The following is a 21,495-nucleotide window of genomic DNA, read 5'->3' as shown; positions in this document are numbered from 1 at the left end:
GCAGCCATCTCGGGCCATGACTCTGGACAGGCGGCCATCTTGTACTGTGGTGCTGGGCTGGCGGCCATCTGGGGTTGTGGTGCTGGACTGGCGGCCATCTTGTACTGTGGCGCTGGACCGGTGGCCAAATTGGGCATTGGCGCTGGGTTAGCGGCCATCTTGTGCGGTGGCGCTAGGCTGACGGCCATCTTGGGCTGTGGCACTGAACCGTTGGCCAAAGTGGGCACTGGCGTTGGGCTGGCGGCCATTTTGTACTGTGGTGCTGGACTGGTGGCCAATTTGGGCATTGGCACTGGGTTAGCGGCCATCTTGTGCTGTGGCGCTTGGCTGTTAGCCATCCTGGGCAGTGGTGCTGGACTGGTGGCCATCTTGGGTTGTGGCGCTTGGCTGGTTGCCATCCTGGGCAGTGGTGCTGGGCTGACGACCACCCCGCCGGAAGAGACCGAAGTGGCTGGGGCATCCCACCGAAGCCGATGCTGCAGGTAGCGCACGAATTCCCAGAATTCCAGTGTCTCTAACTGCGCCATCTCCTCATGAGACACTGGATCATCCAGCCCGCCATTGAAATAGTCCTTGAGGGCCACATCGTTGTAGCCCATGCCCTCGGCCAGGGACCAGAACACCTGAGCCAGGGCACCCACTTCATTGCCCTCTTGGCGGAGGGCGATCAACCGAAGGTACTTGGTTCGCCGCTCCGCCATCTTGGCTGGGGAACGGAAAAATGACATACCGCTGGTTCCTAGTGGGACGGAGTCCTTCTGTCACGGCCGGGATCCAATAAGGCACGGAGATAGAACCAAGTGCGGGTATGATATTTATTTAAAGGGTAATCCAAAGGGGTAAACAGTCCAGACAGGGTCAAAACCAGAATATCCAAATATACAAGACACGAGGACAAGGCAAGGCAAGGCAAGATGACGGACATGAAATAACCTCAACATTAAACAAGGACTCCGTAACACAGACTCAGACAGACCGGGTATAAATACACAGAAGGATAATGAGGGAACAGGAGACAGGTGGGGAACAATCAATTACTAACAAGGAGGAAGGTGACCAAATAAGGGAACAGGAAGTGATAAGGTGACAGACACCGTGAGAAAGGGGGACATCTAGTGGAAACCCAGGGACACAACCCAGACACTGTGACAATATAAAGTTAGACCTATGAAAATGGTTTTGCAAACCACATGGCGCCATAGTTTCACTCTTAAGTGTCGCAATGACTGTCTTTTTGCAGTAACTCACCTGTCACAGTTTAATAAGTGGGTGGATGACATAAAGCGGCCCAACATCAGCTGCTTTGAAAACAGATCAGCACACATATCCTACATATATCTCCCAATCGGGATAAAATTCAAGGGATTTTGCCCACAAAACGATAAGAGCACACGTTATTTTATAATTTCAAACATAGTATTTTAACTTCAGCAGCACAGCTCAACCCTCTATATTTAAAAGTTATATTTAATTAAGTAGTTTGATTTATTCAGTTTAACATAGATTTCTATGGAGACTAATATGCGACAGCTTCCAAACCAAAGTTAGAATCCATCATAATCCTCTTCAGTTACTCAGGAAAAAGGTGGATACAGTACTTGAAAAACATTCACAGTATTCACAAAACAGCGAAAAGTACCCAGATGACTTTATTTCCAGGGGGATTCTTGAGTGCACATCCAATGGATACTTTACTATCCCATGAGGCCATGGGAGAGGCAACGCAACTTATGCTGGTAGGTCACATCATAATGACAACATGGTAGATATAGTGTGTGTGGATTACATACATACTACACACATATAGAATGTAACTTTTTTGTCTGAGTTAATTATTTACTAACTCAATCAAACAGGACCAATACGATTGTTGAGGAATCCAATATATTGAATACTGACAGCATTTACACTACAACTTGATTTCTTCACATCTATGCAGCCGTCCATCTTTCTATCTATCCCTCTAATTTAGTTTAACAGCTTGACCTTTTACCCGCTGCCGTCTTTTATACCACCCATGAACTTTCTTTTAATACCCTCTCATGCATGGAGTCATATTTCAGTTCTATATTCTGGAGAGTGTTTAATGAATTCCTAATGGCCTCTGATTTACATCAAGGACTGCATAGTCTCCTGTTCCTTTAATTTATCTTCCGCCACTCTTCTTGGAGAATGCTCATCATGCATTCATGGGTCATGACTGGGCTGCAATGCTGGATACTTACCTCCAAAGATGAGTTCTTTGCAACACAGCCCTGGGCATGTCCGATCTCCCTCCTCATAATAGGAGCTCTCAGCCCGGGGTGCACCTGTAGGCCTGTCTGTTAACTGCATCCCTTGCAAGATTCAGTTTTGGCCATTTGCATGAGATCTAGACATATAAGATCAACCTAGCTTCTGTTTGGGTCCTTTTGTTGAAATCTAGTATAATTTGCTCGCTGGGGAAAAACAACTTCAGCTGGGATAAAAGGGCTGATAATTAATTATTCATGTGGTTATAAATGTAGGAGCACAGGCTAATGGCCTACGTGACATTATATAATAAAATACTATAATTATGTTTTAAGAATATTTTATAGTCCATTATACATGCCAGAAACCGATGATGAATTTCAGAATGATTACAGCACATGAATTTCTTTATTTCCATCTGTCCTGGCTCTATATAACCATTGCGGAAAAATGTACTGTACGAACCCATAATTAGAATATAATTGTTTTTGGGTCTAGATGAGCAAAAATGAATTAGAATTTGCTGAATCGTACACAGATTTATTAGTTTTCCTATTTTATAGTCTGCTCTTTTGACACAGTGACTCACAATACGCAGAGAATGTAATCTTGCGTGAAAATGACTATTAAGATTGTGTCAAAACAGTCATTTTTTTCAGCCTCGCTTTCAGAAGATTGCAAGTTAATGCATCAGACTCGACAACAGTGAGCGGAGGGAAAAGACAGCGAAATGAACATGAGCTAAAATAGCGCCCAGGGGAGACGTTCGTTCGCCTCTGTTCTGCTGCCACAGAAAACAGGGTACATTTACGAACATGCCCGTTTCCAAAAAGAGAGGGAAGGGGAAGAGGAAGCTGCTTGAGATTCTGGAGGAGTCGCCCCTGCCATCACCTCCATCTTTCCGCCGCTCTCCTCCGCCTGGCCAACCTATGCCTTAAACACAAAGAGCATTATGCATGAGCCCCAGAAGGTCTGTGAACATGCTCCATCCTATCACCCCTCTGCCCAACCTTCACACAATGTCACAGCTGTCCCTTAAAAAAAGGTGTTACCCACCACCATTCTCATCATAGTGAAGCAATTTATTTGGTTAACTCAGACTTTTGATTACATTTTCCCGAAAAAAAAGTATTTACTATATAATTAACAGTATTAGAATGAAAAAGTACATAAAAATACAAGAATAATTTCCATTACATATAAATAAATATATACACAATCTAGTTGTATGTACAGTATATATAACTACTGTATATAATACACCATATTATCGATGCACATTTAAAAGACCATGATTATACCATTTACCATATTCTAAAAAGCAACACATATTCAATATTGTATATGTCCCAAAATACATAAATATATTGCTAAAAAAACAAAAAAACAAACAAACATGGTCTTACACTTTATTTTAAGGTTTCCTTGGTGCAGTGTAATTATATATTCAAGAACTAAGTAGTATAAAAAGATGCACTTACTATAGGGGTATAGTAAGGATTTGGGTTTGCTTTAGGTTTAGTTGCATGTTATTATGTTATTACCTCTGTAAGAAGATTTGTGTAACCAGGACACTAAAATAAACCCTGATACCATGTCTAAAAACCAAAAAAATGGTTTGTTGTATTTCTCACAAACGTTAAAAGCAGCAACTTTTACTTGACAAAAATAACTGCTTTCAGTCTGTTATCAGGATTTATAGAGAGCAATAATCAAACTATCCACAATTTTATTCAATAACTGGCCGGACTTCACATTTGTAATTTATTCAAATACTTAACACTGCCTTCAGAAATTCATGACTTAAAAATAAATAATCACACATTGGTGTCTAAGCTAAAATATTTCATATTAAGCTGAAATCTAGGGGGGGAAAATCATCTTTTATATATGGGGCATTTGGTTTTGGAATGGTTTTTGTCACTACCAAAAAACAATAATACATAATTTAATAAGAAGATCTATTGAGATTTTGTTTACATCCACCTTGTAAATATATACATTTTTTATGCTATTTTATTAAAAAAGTTTTCACAGGTAAATCATTAAAATGACAATTTGAACAATATTTCAAGTGTAATTGATGAGATTTGATGTATTATGAATCCAGTCTTTCTTTGTAGAAGGCATACAATTAATCAAACTGAGTTTAGGGATTTATTAGTTTGAAGATACATTGAACCAAACACCATAATAACAATGTTTTGGTAGCAACCACATCACATTTAATTCACATACTAAAACACTACTACAACATACTAATATACTAAAAAAACTGTATAACTGTACTAAAATTTTGCCTATTTCCCCAAAATAAAGGATTATGTGCTTAATTGCAGGAAAAATATTGTTTGGCAGTAATGTTCCTTAAAGTTACCCACAGAATTGAAAACTTTTAAACACATTTACCTCAAAACTATATGGAACAAAGCCAATCATCTTGTAGCTATGAGAGAGAGTGATCGTAAATGTAGGGGTGTTGTTAAAATAAGTCTCTTTCGGTATAGTGACATGAAAATTATTTACAACAACAACAACAAAAAAGAACTTTCAAAAAAAAAAATTTAAATCTAAAGAGATATTTTTAAAACCAACAGTGGAATAAAATGCAAAAATGACTTCAATATAAATTGGAAATTTAAGGGTTCGGGACAGCCAACTCCCAATTACTAAGTACTTGTCACAAAGTACCCAATAAGTAGTTAGCATTTGAAGTGGATCAAAACCTTTCATTGAAGTTGCCCTAAAACCTAAAAACGCGTTCTTGAAATTTTTTGATCCACTTCAAATGCTGACTAACATATATTAGGCTTACTGATATTTTTAAATATTGTTGGTTTCAATAATAGAAGGATCTTAGAATAATATATATATATATATAAACTTTCCAAACAGCTGCCCCCAAGAGTGCTGCTTTTCCCAAACCTTTGTGGCACTTTGAATTCAGATAAGGGGGATCGCTTGTGGTATGTGTTCGAACAAATATTGGTTTTGTGTCAAAAATCCACTTGAAAGTTGGATATGTTAATCTCATTGCTAATGGCCCTCTGAAAGATTTCTTAATATTCTCTCCTTAGCCCACTACAACAGAGCCTGTCTCCACAAGGTTAATTAGTTGCAGGTTCCCCGAGGGCCTGTAAGTGATGAGAGCTTAAGATAGTGAAAGAGGTTCCTCGGCTCATAGCGACATAACAAGGTTAATGGGTCTCTCATATCTTTCATCCATGCCAATCTGCAAAACTGCCCACTTTGTCAGCATGCTGAGCCTGGGAACTCCATGCAATTATATCCCAATGCCACACTAGCCATTAAGTTACTTTGAGATGTACGATCATAAATAATCATGCTCTTTTGCTTCATTCTCAAACACTAAAGCAGCAGGTTCTACTCTATAGCGAGAGCCACATCTGTTTTTGAAACAGATGATTTTCTCAATGTTCTTTTACTCAATGTGCAATCTGTTCCTCAAGCAGCTGTTCCTCGAATAAGCAAGGTGAATTATATGCTCAGAACAAAGAAAACAAAAGATTATTCATTTGGGTCAGTGATGTGATGTTCGTTTCAAGTCTACAGAAATACAAGACAAAACTGCAATGACTTGAATATACCTCTTCTATCTTGCTATTTATGATTATTTATATCATAATGAAGAAAAAAAGCTACTATGATGTAGTTATTAGGTACCCACTCTTATAATGATTTGAGTGTCAAAATGAAAAGGTTTATATATATATGATATATATATATATATATATATATATATATATATATATATATATATATATATATATATATATATATATATATATATGTGTGTGTGTTCGAACAAATATGTAATATATATATATTACCAGTCTGTCATTTAAGTGTAGTTCTTATAAATGCATATTTATTTTTTTGTAATTGAAAACCTTTACCAATCTTTGACACTATCCTTTTAAACAATTAGTTTAAAAAAATCACTTTTGTAAATTAAATTTGATGCATACACCAAAATGGGACATCTCCCCTTTGACATCTTATACTGTACACACACTCACACACATTACAATTATAAGGTTTATATATTTTTATATAATTATATTTTTCATATAAACTTAAATCGGTTTCAGGTGATCTGGTCATTTTAGCGACTATTCCTTAATGTATACCGTCGGTGAAGGTCACATGGCCTTTCGTCTAGTTTGATTTTGAAAAGTTTGATTTTATCTCTCTGTTTATGATCTCACAATTTGACTGCTTTTATATATCTTATTGAGGCTATCCTCAATCCTTCAAACATTACGGTCAGTATTATTACTCTATGCCCGAGGAGTACATGAATGAGAGTCATTATTCTAATGATAAAGCTAAGAATCTGAGGCACAAGTGGGAGTTTTTAGCCCCTCGTCATGTTTATTATGCATGTACAGCACAGGAGCTTTGAGTAAACAACATCCCCAGATACTCCTCTTCCTCTTTAAGATTCAAGATTAGTGTTTGAATTAAACCAAAGATTCTGGATGCTACAAAAAAAATCAAAGATCATTCACTGTCATATGCTGATGTGCTGCTGGTGAAGGTAAGATGGAAGGAGGAGAGGAGAAAGGGGCAGAATTTTCAAGTGTGACCTGTCACTTAAAGATAAAAGCAGGTAAGTGTGCAAGGCTTGAGCATCAGTTTCATATTGTTGGATCCCTCATATGCACTTCTAAGCCTTCTTTTGTGCTTGAATTCAGGGGAATGTACCAAGCCAGCAGGTGATTTGCTCTGTAGCCGCTTTGAAGTCTATGATTTTAGTATTGTTTCAATAAATGAAATGATTGTGTTTACTGCAGCTACAGAGATGTTGATGGAATTCATATGAGACATCAGACATAAAGCAATTAAGATTTGAAAAGTGTGACCATGGCTACATTACTCATCCTTAAATATAAAAAGCCATTTAATTATCAACTCACTACCATTCAAAAGTTTGGGATAAGTTATTAATGTGAAATAAATTATTACTTTTTTTCAAAAAGGTTGCATTAAATTGATCAAATGTGTCAGTAAAGACATTTATAATGTTACAAAAGATTGCAGTTTCAAGTAAATGCCATTCACTGAACTTTTTATTCATCAAAGAATCCTAAGTTACCACGGTTTTCATGTTTAAAATAATTACTTAAATTATTTTTGGTGGCTAAACGGTGATCCTTAAATATAGTCTTTTAATGTCATCTAACGATCCTTGTTCTAAATATGAGCCTAATAAGATTTTTTGATATAAACGTTTACAATGAATGACATTTTGGATATCTTCTGTAGATCACTGTAAAAATGTATGATACTGTAGTCATTTTCACTCTAATAAATGCTGGGTTGAATACAACCCAGCGCTGTGTAAAATACAGACAAACCCAGCATTGTGTGGTTTTCAACCAACAGTTGGGTTAAACGTTTAACCCAACCTTCTGGGCAGTAACCCAACTGCTGGGTTAAAACAACCCCATCACTGGGTTTGTCTAGTGCTGGGTTGTATTTAGCCCAGCATTTTTGCCCTGAAAAATTATATTAAACAGGACACATTCTAATGTACGTTTAAAATGCTTGATGCTTGAAAACTTATTTTTGTATTTGACCCATAGTTTTTTTTTAGTCAAAAGGCTATACAAGACTAAATGGATACAAGAAATTGGATGTTGAGCAGCATGTCTGAGACCCATCAACAAAAAGCAATATACCCATTCTGCACACTGTGCCTTTTGAATTCTCCTGTGGATATGTGTTTAGCAGCTCTGCCATGGTAAAGCTTGAATTTGTTTACATGGATTGGCAGGGCTATAATAGGGCTATGCAGCTGGTTGAACCATCGGTGTTGAATATAAATGCACGCTGCTCTTGCATACGTGTACACTGCCATATTAAATCACATCTAGTGGCTGAACATGAGTTTGAAATCAATGCCCTGGTGGCAATGAGAGTGATTTAGCATGCACTTCTCAAAGATCTGGCACTGGAGATTAATGAAGGTGTGACATCGTCACTGCATTCAACATCAGTGGCTCACATTCTTTTTGTCCTCTCAGAATGTACATCACCTGTCACTCAGAGGCAGCGGAATGAAAGGACTTTTATCCATGCTTGGAATCTCAAATCAGTGCTGATCATGTCAACGTAACTACTGATCAAAATGTCTGTTGGCAAAGGGCCCATTTAAACCTGTGTTTTCTGTGATCGGATCACTTGATCAAATTTATAGTCAGGTGTGGAATGCAATACTCTTAACATTCTCTAAAGCAGCTCAGAACTGTTTTTCAGTTTAGCAAATTGGTGCAGAACTTTAGATGCACAAGATCTGTTTACGGCCTACTGACATTTGGGTTAATGGGTGGATTTGCCATCTTATTTGTTTCTAAAAACACAAAACTTTTTGCAAGCAAATGCATAGTTTTTATTAGGAAAACCACACACTTTTGCGAGAAAGCTAAAGTTTTGTTAGTGAATGCAAAAGCAATTAAATATACATTTTTTCATCTTGTTTTTAAATTAAAGTCCTCTCATGAGATTGGGCTGCATTAATTATTAATTTCTAAAGCATGATGAATTCTCACCAAAATTTAGTATACTCATTATATGATATTATTTCAGGTGCTCAGATTTTCACACCAAGGATATGTTAATAAATATTTTATATGCTTGATACACATTTAAATTAATAGATGTTTAGTCAACTTTTTAATGTCTGAAATGTTTAAAAAGTTCTAATTTATTTTCAAATTAGTCTATCATGGGTTGTCATCATTTTGCCCATTATTTTAAATTTTTATTTATTCTTATCTGAGTAAAATGTGTAGCATTTACAATGGATTACAATTAGTGCTGTCAACGTTAATGCGTTAACGCATGCGATTAATTTTTGTCTGGTTTAACGTGTCAAAATATTTAACGCAATTAACGCAGCATCGGTATTTTCTGCCATCCGTTGGCTAGCTTTACATTATATGATCACGCTCTTATTCATTTAAATGCTTTTAAACATTTCAAGCGTGGCAAGACAAAAGAGAATGGGCTGTCTGTGAATGCCCTTATGTGACACATACACACGTAGGCTACACACACACACACACAATGCATAGACAGGGCGCCAGAATCCAGTTCTCTTAAGCGCTTGAACTAACAATAAACATCCCAAAGTGCCAGTTTTGTCGATTATCCTCATAAGAGCAATCTTAAATGATTTATATAAAGTCTAAAATGAACAAAAAGAGTTGTGAGAGAATGAGGCGAGATCCATAGACTGTCACAGTGTCTGGGTTGTGTTCCCTGGGTTTCCACTAGGTGTCCTCCTTTCTCACGGTGTCTGTCTCCTTATCACTTCCTGTTCCCTTATTTGGTCACCTTCCTCCTGTTGAGTAATTGATTGTTCCCCACCTGTCTCCTGTTCCCTCATTATCCTTCTGTGTATTTATACCCGGTCTGTCTGAGTCTGTGGGACGGAGTCCTTGTTTAATGTTGATAGTTATTCATGTCCGTCTTGCCTTGCCTTGCCTTGCCTTGCCTTGCCTTGCCTTGCCTTGCCTTGCCTTGCCTTGCCTTGCCTTGCCTTGCCTTGCCTTGCCTTGCCTTGCCTTGCCTTGCCTTGCCTTGCCTTGCCTTGCCTTGCCTTCGTGTCTTGTTTATGTTGGATTTGGATATTCTGGTTTTGACCCTGCCTGGACTGTTTACCCCTTTGGATTACCCTTTAAATAAATGACTTACCTGCAATTGGTTCCCTCTCCTGTGTTTTCTGTAACACCGAATTTCTGTATATTTCCTAACTGTTAAGACAGGAAGGGCAGGAGTAAACATGACATTTATTATGTTAGCATTGTTTTAAGTTTACTTAAATTAAAAACTGTTATATTTTTGAAGCCTAATAATAAATGTAAAAAAAAAAAAAAAAATGAGTAGCTGTATTAATATCAGTAATACTGGCCTTAATTCATAAAAAGATGCCATTTAAACAAGTATTTAAAATATACTGTCTTTATGTTGTTTCTACATTAATTTGATTAACTGTGAAATTATTACTTTAAAAAATATATTAAAAACGTACAAAAACATTTCTTTTTTTATTGCGATTAATTGCGATTAATCACAGAAAAAATGTGTGATTAATCTAGTTAAAGTTTTTAATCGATTGACAGCACTAATTACAATTAATATCATATTAATAAAAAATATGTACAATTTAAAAAAATCATGGTAATACTTTGGAACACAGTGAACACCTATTCATTATTAATTAAAAGTTTTCATTCAATAATCTCCTAATTTGCTGCTTATTAATAGTGATTAAGGTAGTTGTTAAGTTTAGGTATAGGGTCAAGGGATCTAGACAGAATAAGACATTAATATGTGCCTATAAGTATTAATAAACAGCCAAAATCCTATAATATGCCCAGTGGACCTTAAAATTAAGTGTTCCTGTGGCTCAAGTGGTAGAGCATTGCGTTAGCAGTGCAAGTTTGTGGGTTCGATTCCCAGGGAGCACGTTAGGTAAAACAAAAATGTTAGCCTGAATGCACTGTAAATTGCTTTGGATAAAAGCATCTGCTAAATGCACACACACACACACAAAAACTGAATTATATCATACTACCTCATATAAAAAATTATTATATTACTAAAATTAATTTGTGATATAATATTGAACAAATTTAAAGGACAGGGGATGGATTCGTTTTCCCCCTCAGATGACGAGTTTATGCTTTCTAGTACTCAGCTGTCTAGTACTCGGCAGTTTCATGCATTCATTCGGTTCTTTGCATCGTATTTTCTTTTCACTGATAAAAAAACCAAGACTTTCTTACGACCCTCTAAAGCCACACAAACTGGAGATGAAATTGAATGTGAACTCAAGGCCATTTGCAGATTATAACTACATTTTATACACTAGCGGTACCTCAGAAATATTCACAGTCCTCAGTGCTCAGTGTGGTAATACTCTAAAAGAAAAATAGCCACGGCATTAAAAGGTACCACATCCCGCGCACAGATGGAGTGTGCCACCGCTTCCCATTCCTTTTAGTGGGAGACGTACTGCCAGCATAGTAAAATGAAATGGCCTTATTTGCATTGAGCTGGAGGAGAATAGCTTTTAAAGTGGGTTAGGGTGAAGGGGAGCAGAAAAGACTTCAGAACCGGTTTGAGAAGGAAAAAGAGAGAGACGGAGAGAGGTAAGAGGCTTAGCGTGCTTCAGGGCTTCAGTGTTTGGAGAACCAGACTGTGAAAGAAAGGGAAATTAGGCGTCCCTCGCTCTTTCCCTCTTTCTTCTTTAGCTAATGAGGCCAATAGATCCTAGCTGTCCTAGAGTCCCACTGATGTCCAATGAGGGGGCCAGATGTTTTTGCTTTCACAGTGTGGATCCATAAAGCTACCTGCATGCAGGGGTTAAACACATTGATCATACAGAGAGGCAGCTTTGAGATCTAAAGCTCACACAGGAAAGCTTCACGGCCTCCAACTGGGCTGCTTGTATGAGAAAGGATGGAACGGGCCACACCGTCCTCAGACAGGCATTGGCTTTGGATATCTGACGCTCTTAGACCCAGCCGAGGAGACACCGAGAAGACATTAAAGCAGAATCTATTACTTATGAACGAATTCACAAGCTCTTGCACCCTCACAGTGTTGAAAGCAGAGGAGGTGTTATCACTGCAGCGCAACATCTGGGGTTTTCACCGCAGGAAGTTGGCCATGAAACACATTCTCTACAGAAAGAAAGAAGCTGGGTGATTCTTGGATGGCTTTCGAAACATGAAAAAGACTGGGGAATATTTGAAACAGGAACTGTGGTGTTCCACCGCAGTCTAACAATGGCATGGGATCGGGAATGATAGGCTGAAATGATAAATGGACCGCTGTATTGGAAAAGTTTGCAGTCGAAACACTTTCAAATTTAAATACAAAATGCTTCAGTGGAAAATGTGACCGCAGCATAAATGTTTGAATAAGCGCTGCATATCAATGTGGTATGAGAAGCAAAAAGCTTTGTTCAGTGGGCTGAGGAGAATCCTCGTCTTTTATTAAACATCTAAGTTCAGGTCAGCTTCATTACCATAATACAGAGCTCTTATACCATGAAACAAACATCCTCCCTCAAAAAGACAGCTTGGTCAACAGATTGAGAATATTGTGCGTAGTGTGCAAGATTTGTTTGTGTATGACGGCTGGATTTAAAAAAGGTGAGAGGTAAAGAATACACCCCACGATGAAAATATGGATCTCTTCCCATTAAAAACTAGCTGGAAAAGAATAGGCCAGCACAAAATAAAAAAATTAAATGAAAATAAATCCAGGTAATTTGTGAAATAAATCAACCCAAGCTCATTGAAAAACGTGCCTATACCTGAATCTCTGAAAAAGTACAAAAACATATCCACTTGTGCAATTCCCTGCATCTTCCAGCTGAAACGTTCATACCTTTTCACAAAAAGATCCTAAAATATGGTTTTCTTGTTCAGTTCCAATTTAAAGTGGTTTTAACATTTCTAAATGAATACATTTAGATTTTTTAGCTGCATATGTACTGCTTTTCTGGTTTAGTAAACTTGCTTGGAAGCACACAATAGTGTGTCTTCTGCCATTGCAAAATGTCAGTATGTGCTGATCTGCATGTTTTGGTTTGAATGCCTTAAAAAGCAGAGGCTTGTTTATGTGACCATATTGTGAAAAAAAAAAAAAAAAAAAAAAAAGGAGAGACGCTCGCATGTTCTCCGAGGGTGGTTCATCATCCTTTCTGAATAGGTTTCTGCTGACACACATCAGTTAGAAGCAAATGTCTCTCTGTCATAATCACAGCTTTTTATGATCATTTTGCCCTTTCTGCCCTTTCACAATGTCAGAGAGTAATGAGTGCTTTTAGAGAGTAGAAAAGAGAGTGAGAAAAGATAGATAGGTTCTGTGTATGTGTGAGAGAGAATCAAACCTCCTCCCTTCGATCAATGTTAAAGAAACACACCACCAAGTTTGGGAACCTGATATGTAGCCGATCCAACCCATCAAACATCATGGCATCCACAAAACGATCCTGCCTTTATGTTGATCTTCTTTATCTGCTGTATTGTTTGAAAGATCATTTGATTAGTGCTGATATGATGAAATCAGTGCCGATATGATTAAACAGTATGTAAATAACCTAAACACACAAAAAGACTGAATAGTAATTCAAAGCTACTCAAAATACGTAAAGAAATAGCCTAAATAACTTGCAAAAGTATCTAGATGTTATCTTTATGTTTATATTAAATTAACAAAAACAAACTGAAAGTGCACACTTTTAGATATATGTAAAGCATAATATATTTAATAGTTTTTTTTAAACTTAATATCTTAAACTCTATTAAAGCTTTTCACATTTTCATCCATCAAAATAATAATCTACATTATCTAATATATGTACAGAAAAAAATATGACAAACTAAGATAAACAGAAAAATATTATTTTATTATTTTTAGAATTACTGGCCGATTTTTATAGACTGTCCTTTAATGGGAGGGGACGTATTTTTATTATTGTAATACATTGTATTATATTACATACAATTAAATTATTCTATACACATCTATAACAACATTTACGTAAATTGTCGTTTTCATGTAATAGTCTGCATTTACGTAATTATCTGTATTTAAATAAAACTATATAATATATCATATTTTAAGAACACGTTTGTATACAATCAGATATTTGAACTTTTGTCCCTCCGGCAATGAGAGGTAAATGAGCTAATGTTGCAGTGCAAATAGTCCAATCCTGTTCTTTGGTTTACTTAAGACCTTAGCCAACGCTCACTGTCACTCCTCACACACGTGTCAGCGCTACAGGACTCACTTCCGGTTCAACATGGCGGCATCCATGGCATGTCAGGCAGCTTTGAGAGGACTCCGAACAGCCAGCACTAAACAACTGCTTGGGAGCCGAAACCAGGTAACAGATCGCAGATCTCTGCGTTTCTCCTCCAGTGCATGATGTAACCAGCAGAAGAGCGTAGTGTGCGTGACGCAGCTGCTTACAGCGACTGATAATGATGATTTATTCTGCACAAAGTTATGATTACATGTACAAATTCTAATTTAACCTGGCGTTGCTTGTTCATTTAACTAGCGATTTGAACATATGTTTTCTAGAATGACACATAGACGGTCTTATTATTCATTTACTGTTCAAACTGTAGGTATACAAGGTGCTTGATACAGTAACTGACGTCAGCATAGAAATGTTCATAAAACACATTGCATGATCAGATCATGCTGTCTGATGATTTGCAATTAATTTAGACAGAGTTTCTTTTCGAAAGATTATGGTTTCAAAATCTTCTATTCTGAATTTTCTAGTCTGAAAATTTTGTTTTAAGGATTCTAACTAAAAAGTAGAGTCTTAAATAAGAGAGTTTAAACTTTAGCTAAGTTATGTTTATGTTTCCCGGAATACTGATTCCTAAAGGTGATACTTTTTAATAATGTTTGAGTGTTTTGTTGGCTTTTTTGCTCTTTCTTTTCTTCTTCCATAAGGCTAGAAATGGTTGTTTCACCTTCAGGTTTGTCCTCTATTCATTCAGTCAGTGAGCAATAGGCCAGAATCAGGTCCATCTTTATCAACCTTTGACCCATCAGTGATGAAACCTTTTCTGCTGAGCTGGTCAATAGCAAGTTGCTGTCAGTCTTTGGCAGCGGTTTAAAGGTCATTTTTAATATTTATCTTAGGTATAGCAGATTTCCCTGCTTTCATAATTCTTGAATTTTGGGGCGATTGACTTTTGTTCCTTTTTTGGTCTTGCAACATAAAGACATTTTTAATGTTTCCTTATTTTGGTGGTAGACAAAGTAGATCAACAGTGCAGTTTCAATGGAAATTCAGTCTTATGGAAAGTGAGAGGCTATATTTTGACGTTATAGAACAAAACTTGGAAGAAAGGTTTCAAGTAGGTCATTGAATAGATCTGAGCTACGCCTTCCATTCTGTTTTAATCCTGACTGATATCCCTAAATAGTTCAGTGGCTGTTGGCACATAAACAAATGTGTTGGTTGTCGGAGGAAAGAGGCTTGCCGTCTTTAAAGGAACAGTTCACCCAAAAATGAAATTTGCTGAAAAGTTACCAACACCTTTAGTCTTATATATATATATATATTAGTGGTGGGCATAGATTAATATATATATATATATAGTGGTGGTCAAAAGTTTTGAGAATTACATAAATATTGGAAACTGGAAACAGTTGCTGCTTAAGTTTTTATAATAGCAATTTGCATATACTCCAGAATGTTATGAAGAGTGATCAGATGAATTGCATAGTCCTTCTTTGCCATGAAAATTAACTTAATCCCAAAAAAACCTTTCCACTGCATATATATATATTGTCTATATATATATACCCATTGTCTGCAGACGATCTACTGGTGAGCAACTGATGTAATGCTAAATTTCTACACATCTTCTTTGATAAAGAAACCAACTTAGAAAATTTTTTGTAATTTTTTTCACATTTGGGTGAACTATTTCTTTAAGAATGGTTGTTTTTGTACCATAACTACACTGGAATCAGTGGAATAAGGCATGCACAAATATAGTTTCCCTGTAAAGAGCTGTTTTATAGAGCCCTGGAAATGTAGTTTATTCAAACCGCCATAAATTATCAGGTGTGTTGTAATGCGTTCATACTAAAATATCACCCACCTACAGGCATCTGATAATAACAGCAGCCATAATTTAATAGCAAAATTCTGTTAACGCATTATTGGCTTCACAATAAACCCCTTTGAACACTACAGATGTCGCGTCTGCTTCCTTCAGACATCAATATTGTCTTAAAACAATTTTATTCTGAAATTGCTTCACACGAAAGATACGGCATCTCATAAATCTTTATGCCGGTTTGTACACAGAGCAAGGACGTTAAACATTGGACGTCCTGCCTAAAAAAAGCATCTTTCCAGTGACTTTAGTACGCACAGTCTGACCTGATTTTGCTACTTGATTCAGTCAATTTATTGATTCAGCTCGCAGAATGCAGCATTGATGTCATCATGAAAGTCTGCTTTTCAGTTTAAATTCATTTTTAATTAAGTGACTAAATCATTAAATAAACACATTTTTCTTATATTTGCTGCTTTTTCGACCTTAATATTATTATTTTGTCCCTGAGATGGAGTTTCATAGTTATATAGAGAGGTTCTGTGCTGGAAAATGACATTGGATCAACACCAATTTAGTGTATAAGGCATCACTTCATTACTCTGTGCAGTCCACTCTGCTGCCATAAGATGTGGTTTAGTAGTGCATGCAGAGTGCTTAGCTAGCATATATTTTCATTTCTGTCGTATAATGAGATGCAACCCGCTGCAACAGGGCACAAGCCTCATCCATCTGAGAGAGGTCCTGCTCTAATGAGAAAGTACATAGTGCCAAGTGCAGTTATAGTATTTTTAATGAAATTAGTTAAGTATTTTTTGGTATAAGAGAGAAGTGACATTTTTATGGTAATAGACTTTAATGCATAGGTTTATGTCATCTATTTGTAAAGATGATAAAGAACTATAGATTGTGTATGAGGATCAGTGTTAGATTTTAAAAGCACTAATATCAAGATTTGATACAGACACTAACAAGATGCAGATTAGAGCAGCTTTTTCCATTTTTCCATTTGTTTCCACTGGCTGTCAGCCAGTTCCTGATGACGATCAATGAGCTCTTTTTATTCATCAGTGGCTGCATACTTTGACGTTTGCACTAGTGCTGGGTAAAAATATCAATTTTCCGATTAATCGTGATCTTCGCTTTAGCGATCACAAAATGGATTGTGGAAATCTTTTTAGTATGCCAGTGTTACCGCTGTTCAGTGTCAGCAAATATACAGTACAGTTTGCAATCAGAATTAAAAGTGATTAGAAAAAAAAAAGATTGTGTGCTGCCAAATAATTACAAGATATGTCTCGCTTTTGAGGTTTGCTCACAGACCGCACACAATAACAAACAGCATAACTAGTGTAATCTAATTAATGAACCCTCATGAACGGGTTATTTTTAGTGAATTAAATGCTGTGAATTAATATTCTGGCTTTCATCACTATACATGTTTATATATCTATTGCAACATAATCAAACATTTTTCGAAATTTGGTTTATTTGACACAGAATGACCCAATTACTTTTACATACTTTTCATAGGTAATCATTGTAGACATGAAATATACCCAGATTATTCAGAATCTGTTCAACTAGTCAATTGAGAATCAGATTGGATTGGGAAATGTGTATCAATACCCAGCCCTCATTTGTCGCATAATGCACAAACTGCGCACTCAAGTCCCCCAACCCCCGAGCTGAGTGCCTGAGGTTTTACAGAATCTGTTATTTTGGACTTTTAGCACTGAGATAAGAGGCAGTGATTAGCCAGCTGCCAGTCCGCTGTAGTGGCGCTCAGGAGCCGTGTCTGCCAGGTATGTATCACAGCAATTCACTCCCATCTTTTATGACAGCTCGAAAATTAGAGATGGCTTGTCAATGACAATGCCCCAAAAAAGAGTGATGGATTGAAGACAGGCGATGGCTGATAAAGCCAACGCCGCCTCAGAAATTCCTGTCTGGACCTAGAGATAATCCCAGAGCTGTTGTCCCCAGCACAACCCACGGCCGCATCTCCAAACTTAAGGGAAATTTGCCGCTGCGTTCGTTCTTTAGGGTGGTGTAAAATCTTTAAGCAAAGATTGAAGACGTCAAAGCTAATTCACCTCACAACGCTGCAGCAGCTTGAAAAGCTCGACTGGAGTGTTGAAACAGGACCAGGGGAGTCTGCTGGATGAGGCTGCGTTCTGAATATTTTAAACGAGGGGTGGGAGGATGCGACTCCTCTGGTGCAAGAACTTCAAACAGCAGGCGTCTCTCCCATCTGTCCACAGCGAGAACACATTTACATTTCCTGGCCGCCAGGGATACAGTAGAGCAAGTTTGCTGTAACCGGATTTGAATATCATTTCGCCAAGGTTAATAGCCATTTCTGTTGCTCATGAGGGCTGTTTAGGCTTTTTCAATAATTCAGGAAGGCGGCAATCATTTAGAGTTCTGTTGGCAGTCTTTTGAAGGAGAGGTGCCTCTTTTGAACGCTCCTGTGGGACTTGTATTGCAGTCCATTTGGAATAATTTTTCTGTATTGATTGTGATGAGGCGGTATTTCGTGTTATAGCAAATTAAAAGTTGTTATAACGTAACTGCTGTGCCATTGAAAGTTGTGAAAAACTTTGAAAGTCTCTCTATCTTGATATTTTTGTTTGGTTGGTTTGTGTTCCCATGGATGTCCAAAGGCTCGTTGTTAAATGCTGAGGAGCATTTTAAACATTACTTATTAAAGGAATATTTTCACTAAATATTACAGATCCGTCAAAACTCTTATGTTGTTCCAAACTTGTATCACTTTCTTCTATTGAACAGAAAAGGAGAAATTCTTAAACTGTGTGGGTCGCTCTAGTTTATGCAGTTACTATGAATGGTAACTAGGGCTGAAACGATTCCTCGAGTAACTTGATTACAAAAAATGATCGAGGCAAATTCCTCTGCCTCGAAGCCTCTTTTAATTTATTTTAAATCTCACGTCAGGTTCTTTCGCAATGATTTTTTTAAATGTGAGACAACGCTTTTACGTCACCCACAAAGCGGAAGGAGACACAAGCGCTGCATCCGAGATTCGCATACTGCAAGGATTCAGCAGTGTTTTGATTTGAGGGCGCGGGCAAACGTAAAGAGAACGTCGTGGCGTGTGTCCATTGCAAGATAGAGCTGGCATACCACAACTAGGGCCCTATGATTTCCGCGATGCAGAAAACGCGGAGGGAATCACGGAATCTCATAAAAACGGATTTTACAGTTTAACGCGGAATGGCACGGAATTTGCTAAATTTTGAATGAATTAATCAAAAATAGGTCATTGCACTTACATCAAATCACGATATGGACTAATATCTGTAAATATTAAGCCGGAACAGTCTATTTAAATATGAATCCTGCATGTTCTGCGTGTCTGTGTTAATGAATTGAGCAGAAGCGCTTCTTCGTTTATTTGCACACACTGAAGCGCGTGTGACGCTCGCCGTGATTTCAGCGTCTGCTGTCTCGCTAAATAAGACGTGAACACATGAACAACATCTCCAGAACTGCTCTGACAGTCACTTCATGAGAATTTGACCGTTTGATTTGAGTAAAACTAGCGTCACATCACATATACAGAACTGTAAAGGTACGTCAACCCGTCAAAATAAAAGTCCGGTTAAAGACTATTGTTCAGCAGAATGTACATAGCCTACTACTAAAAAAAAAAAAATCAAACATTATTTTTTTTTAAGGTTTAATCACACAACATTTCTTCCATGTTTTATTTTATATAGTAAATCCCCTTTGTTTACCAAAAAGTTAAGTTAATTTTCAATAATTTAAAGATAATTAAATTAATGTTTATGTGTTTAATGTTTAATATGCATCTCAGAAAATGCTTTATTTAAAACCCCAACTGAATGGCACTTAATTCATCTGTCAACTTTCTTGTCATTGTTCACAGTACACGTACAGACAGAGAAACAATGGGTAATAATTAAATGTTTATTTTTGATGTATGCATTGCATTCTATGCCTTTTAAAAAATAAAAATATTTTTTTTTCTAAAAAAGGAAACTTAGTTGTTCATTTTAAGAGACCCAGGATTCTTATTTTCTCTTGCATAATTAATATTGCACTTTAAGCAAAAACACATTTTATCCGATTACTTGATTAATCGATGGAATTTTTGGTAGAATACTCGATTACTAAAATATTTGATAGCTACAGCCCTTATGGTAACAATGGGAACTTTCAAGCTTCAAAAAAGGTCAAGCAACCATAAAAGTATTATTGCGAACCCGGTTAGTCAAAACTGAATAATTCAAACTGTTTTTATTTACCAAATCAGCAGATGCACTAAAAAGTAAAAAAAGATTTATCAGTAAATAATTTTAATTGCAGCTTGCTTCTCACACACAAAACTGTAGCACATGATCCTTCAGAAATCATTTTAATATGCTGATTTGGTGCTCCAATATTAATAATGTTTCTTCTTCATCTTCTTCTTATTATCAGTGTTAAAAACATTTTGCTGTGTAATATGAACCATGTAAAGTTCAATGAATGCCATATATTTGAAACTGATTTTAAAAATATATATATTTTAAAGGTCACTTTTGATCAATTTAATGCGTTCTTGCTACATAAAAGTATTTCTTTGTCTTTCTTTGCTTTTATATATATATATATATATATATATATATATATTTTTTTTATATATAATCTTACTTTACTATGCAAAGTTTTGGGGATCACAGTGTCCACAAAAATATTAAGCAGCACAGCAGTTCTTAGTGTTGATAATAAAAATGTTCCTTAAACCGCAAATCAGCATATTAGAATGATTTCTGAAAGATCATGTGACACTGTAACTGGAGTAATGATACTGAAAATGTTAACATTTAAATATATTAAAATGGAAACCAGTTATTTTAAATTGTGTGTGTGTGTGTGTGTGTGTGTGTGTGTGTGTTTATATGTATATGTATGTTTTTTTTTTTTTTTTTAACTGTATTATTGATCAAATAAATACAGCCTTGGTGAGAAGAGTTCTTTCACAAGAAAACTTTTAACCAATAGTGTGCTTGTAGCACTTGAGTAATACAACCACTTTTATAGAACTTCTGCATCCTTTATGAAGCTTGAAATCTGCAGATCTTTGAAAGTTTACTAATTGCTTAGAAAGAGCATGTTCCAGAGATGTAAAAATGGGTTTGGAACCAAAGTGAAGCTGGTACATGAGTGAAATCTCTTTTTCTGAACTATTCAGTTTCTTCGCCCACTTCCATTTGTTCAGACTTGACCTCACTCCTCCAGACCTCTCTCCTCTGAATGATGTTCGTTATTAACTATGCTAATTGCTAAATTCATATCTGCAGAGAGTTGCCTTCACCTTCAGCCCGTGTCTGTCTTTAGGAGATTAAGGCAAAAGCGTATCCCATGATGCAAATCTCTGCGATCTAAATCCTTTGGCATGCTCTGCTGACTCCCCATAACTCAACTCTGCTAACACACACACGTCACGGCCTAACGGAGCTCTCTTGTCAACTTGTCAAAGGCTGCTGCTCATCCAATGCCCACCTGACCTCGCTCAACGGAAGTCCTAAGTTAAAATCAGACTATGAAAAAAGAGCACAAGAGTGCATTCAGATGCCACAAATGACTTTATTTG

General features: G+C 36.8%; 1 protein-coding gene across 1 annotated transcript in view; it reads left to right on the top strand.

Annotated features, from left to right (window-relative positions):
* Positions 1 to 14,008: 14,008 nt before the first annotated feature.
* Positions 14,009 to 21,495, top strand: part of LOC132126181 (succinate--CoA ligase [GDP-forming] subunit beta, mitochondrial-like) — a 97,642-nt gene continuing 90,155 nt past the window's right edge. Inside the window, exon 1 of the mRNA XM_059537310.1 lies at positions 14,009 to 14,167. Coding sequence (XP_059393293.1) covers positions 14,084 to 14,167 — 84 coding nt within the window. The 5' untranslated portion in view covers positions 14,009 to 14,083. The remainder of the gene's footprint in view (positions 14,168 to 21,495) is intronic.

The sequence above is a fragment of the Carassius carassius genome, chromosome 44, assembly GCF_963082965.1.
Source record: "Carassius carassius chromosome 44, fCarCar2.1, whole genome shotgun sequence".
NCBI classification, from domain to species: Eukaryota; Metazoa; Chordata; class Actinopteri; order Cypriniformes; family Cyprinidae; genus Carassius; species Carassius carassius.
The sequence above is the reverse complement of the archived record's forward strand: the minus strand, read 5'-3'. Positions and strand labels throughout refer to the sequence as shown.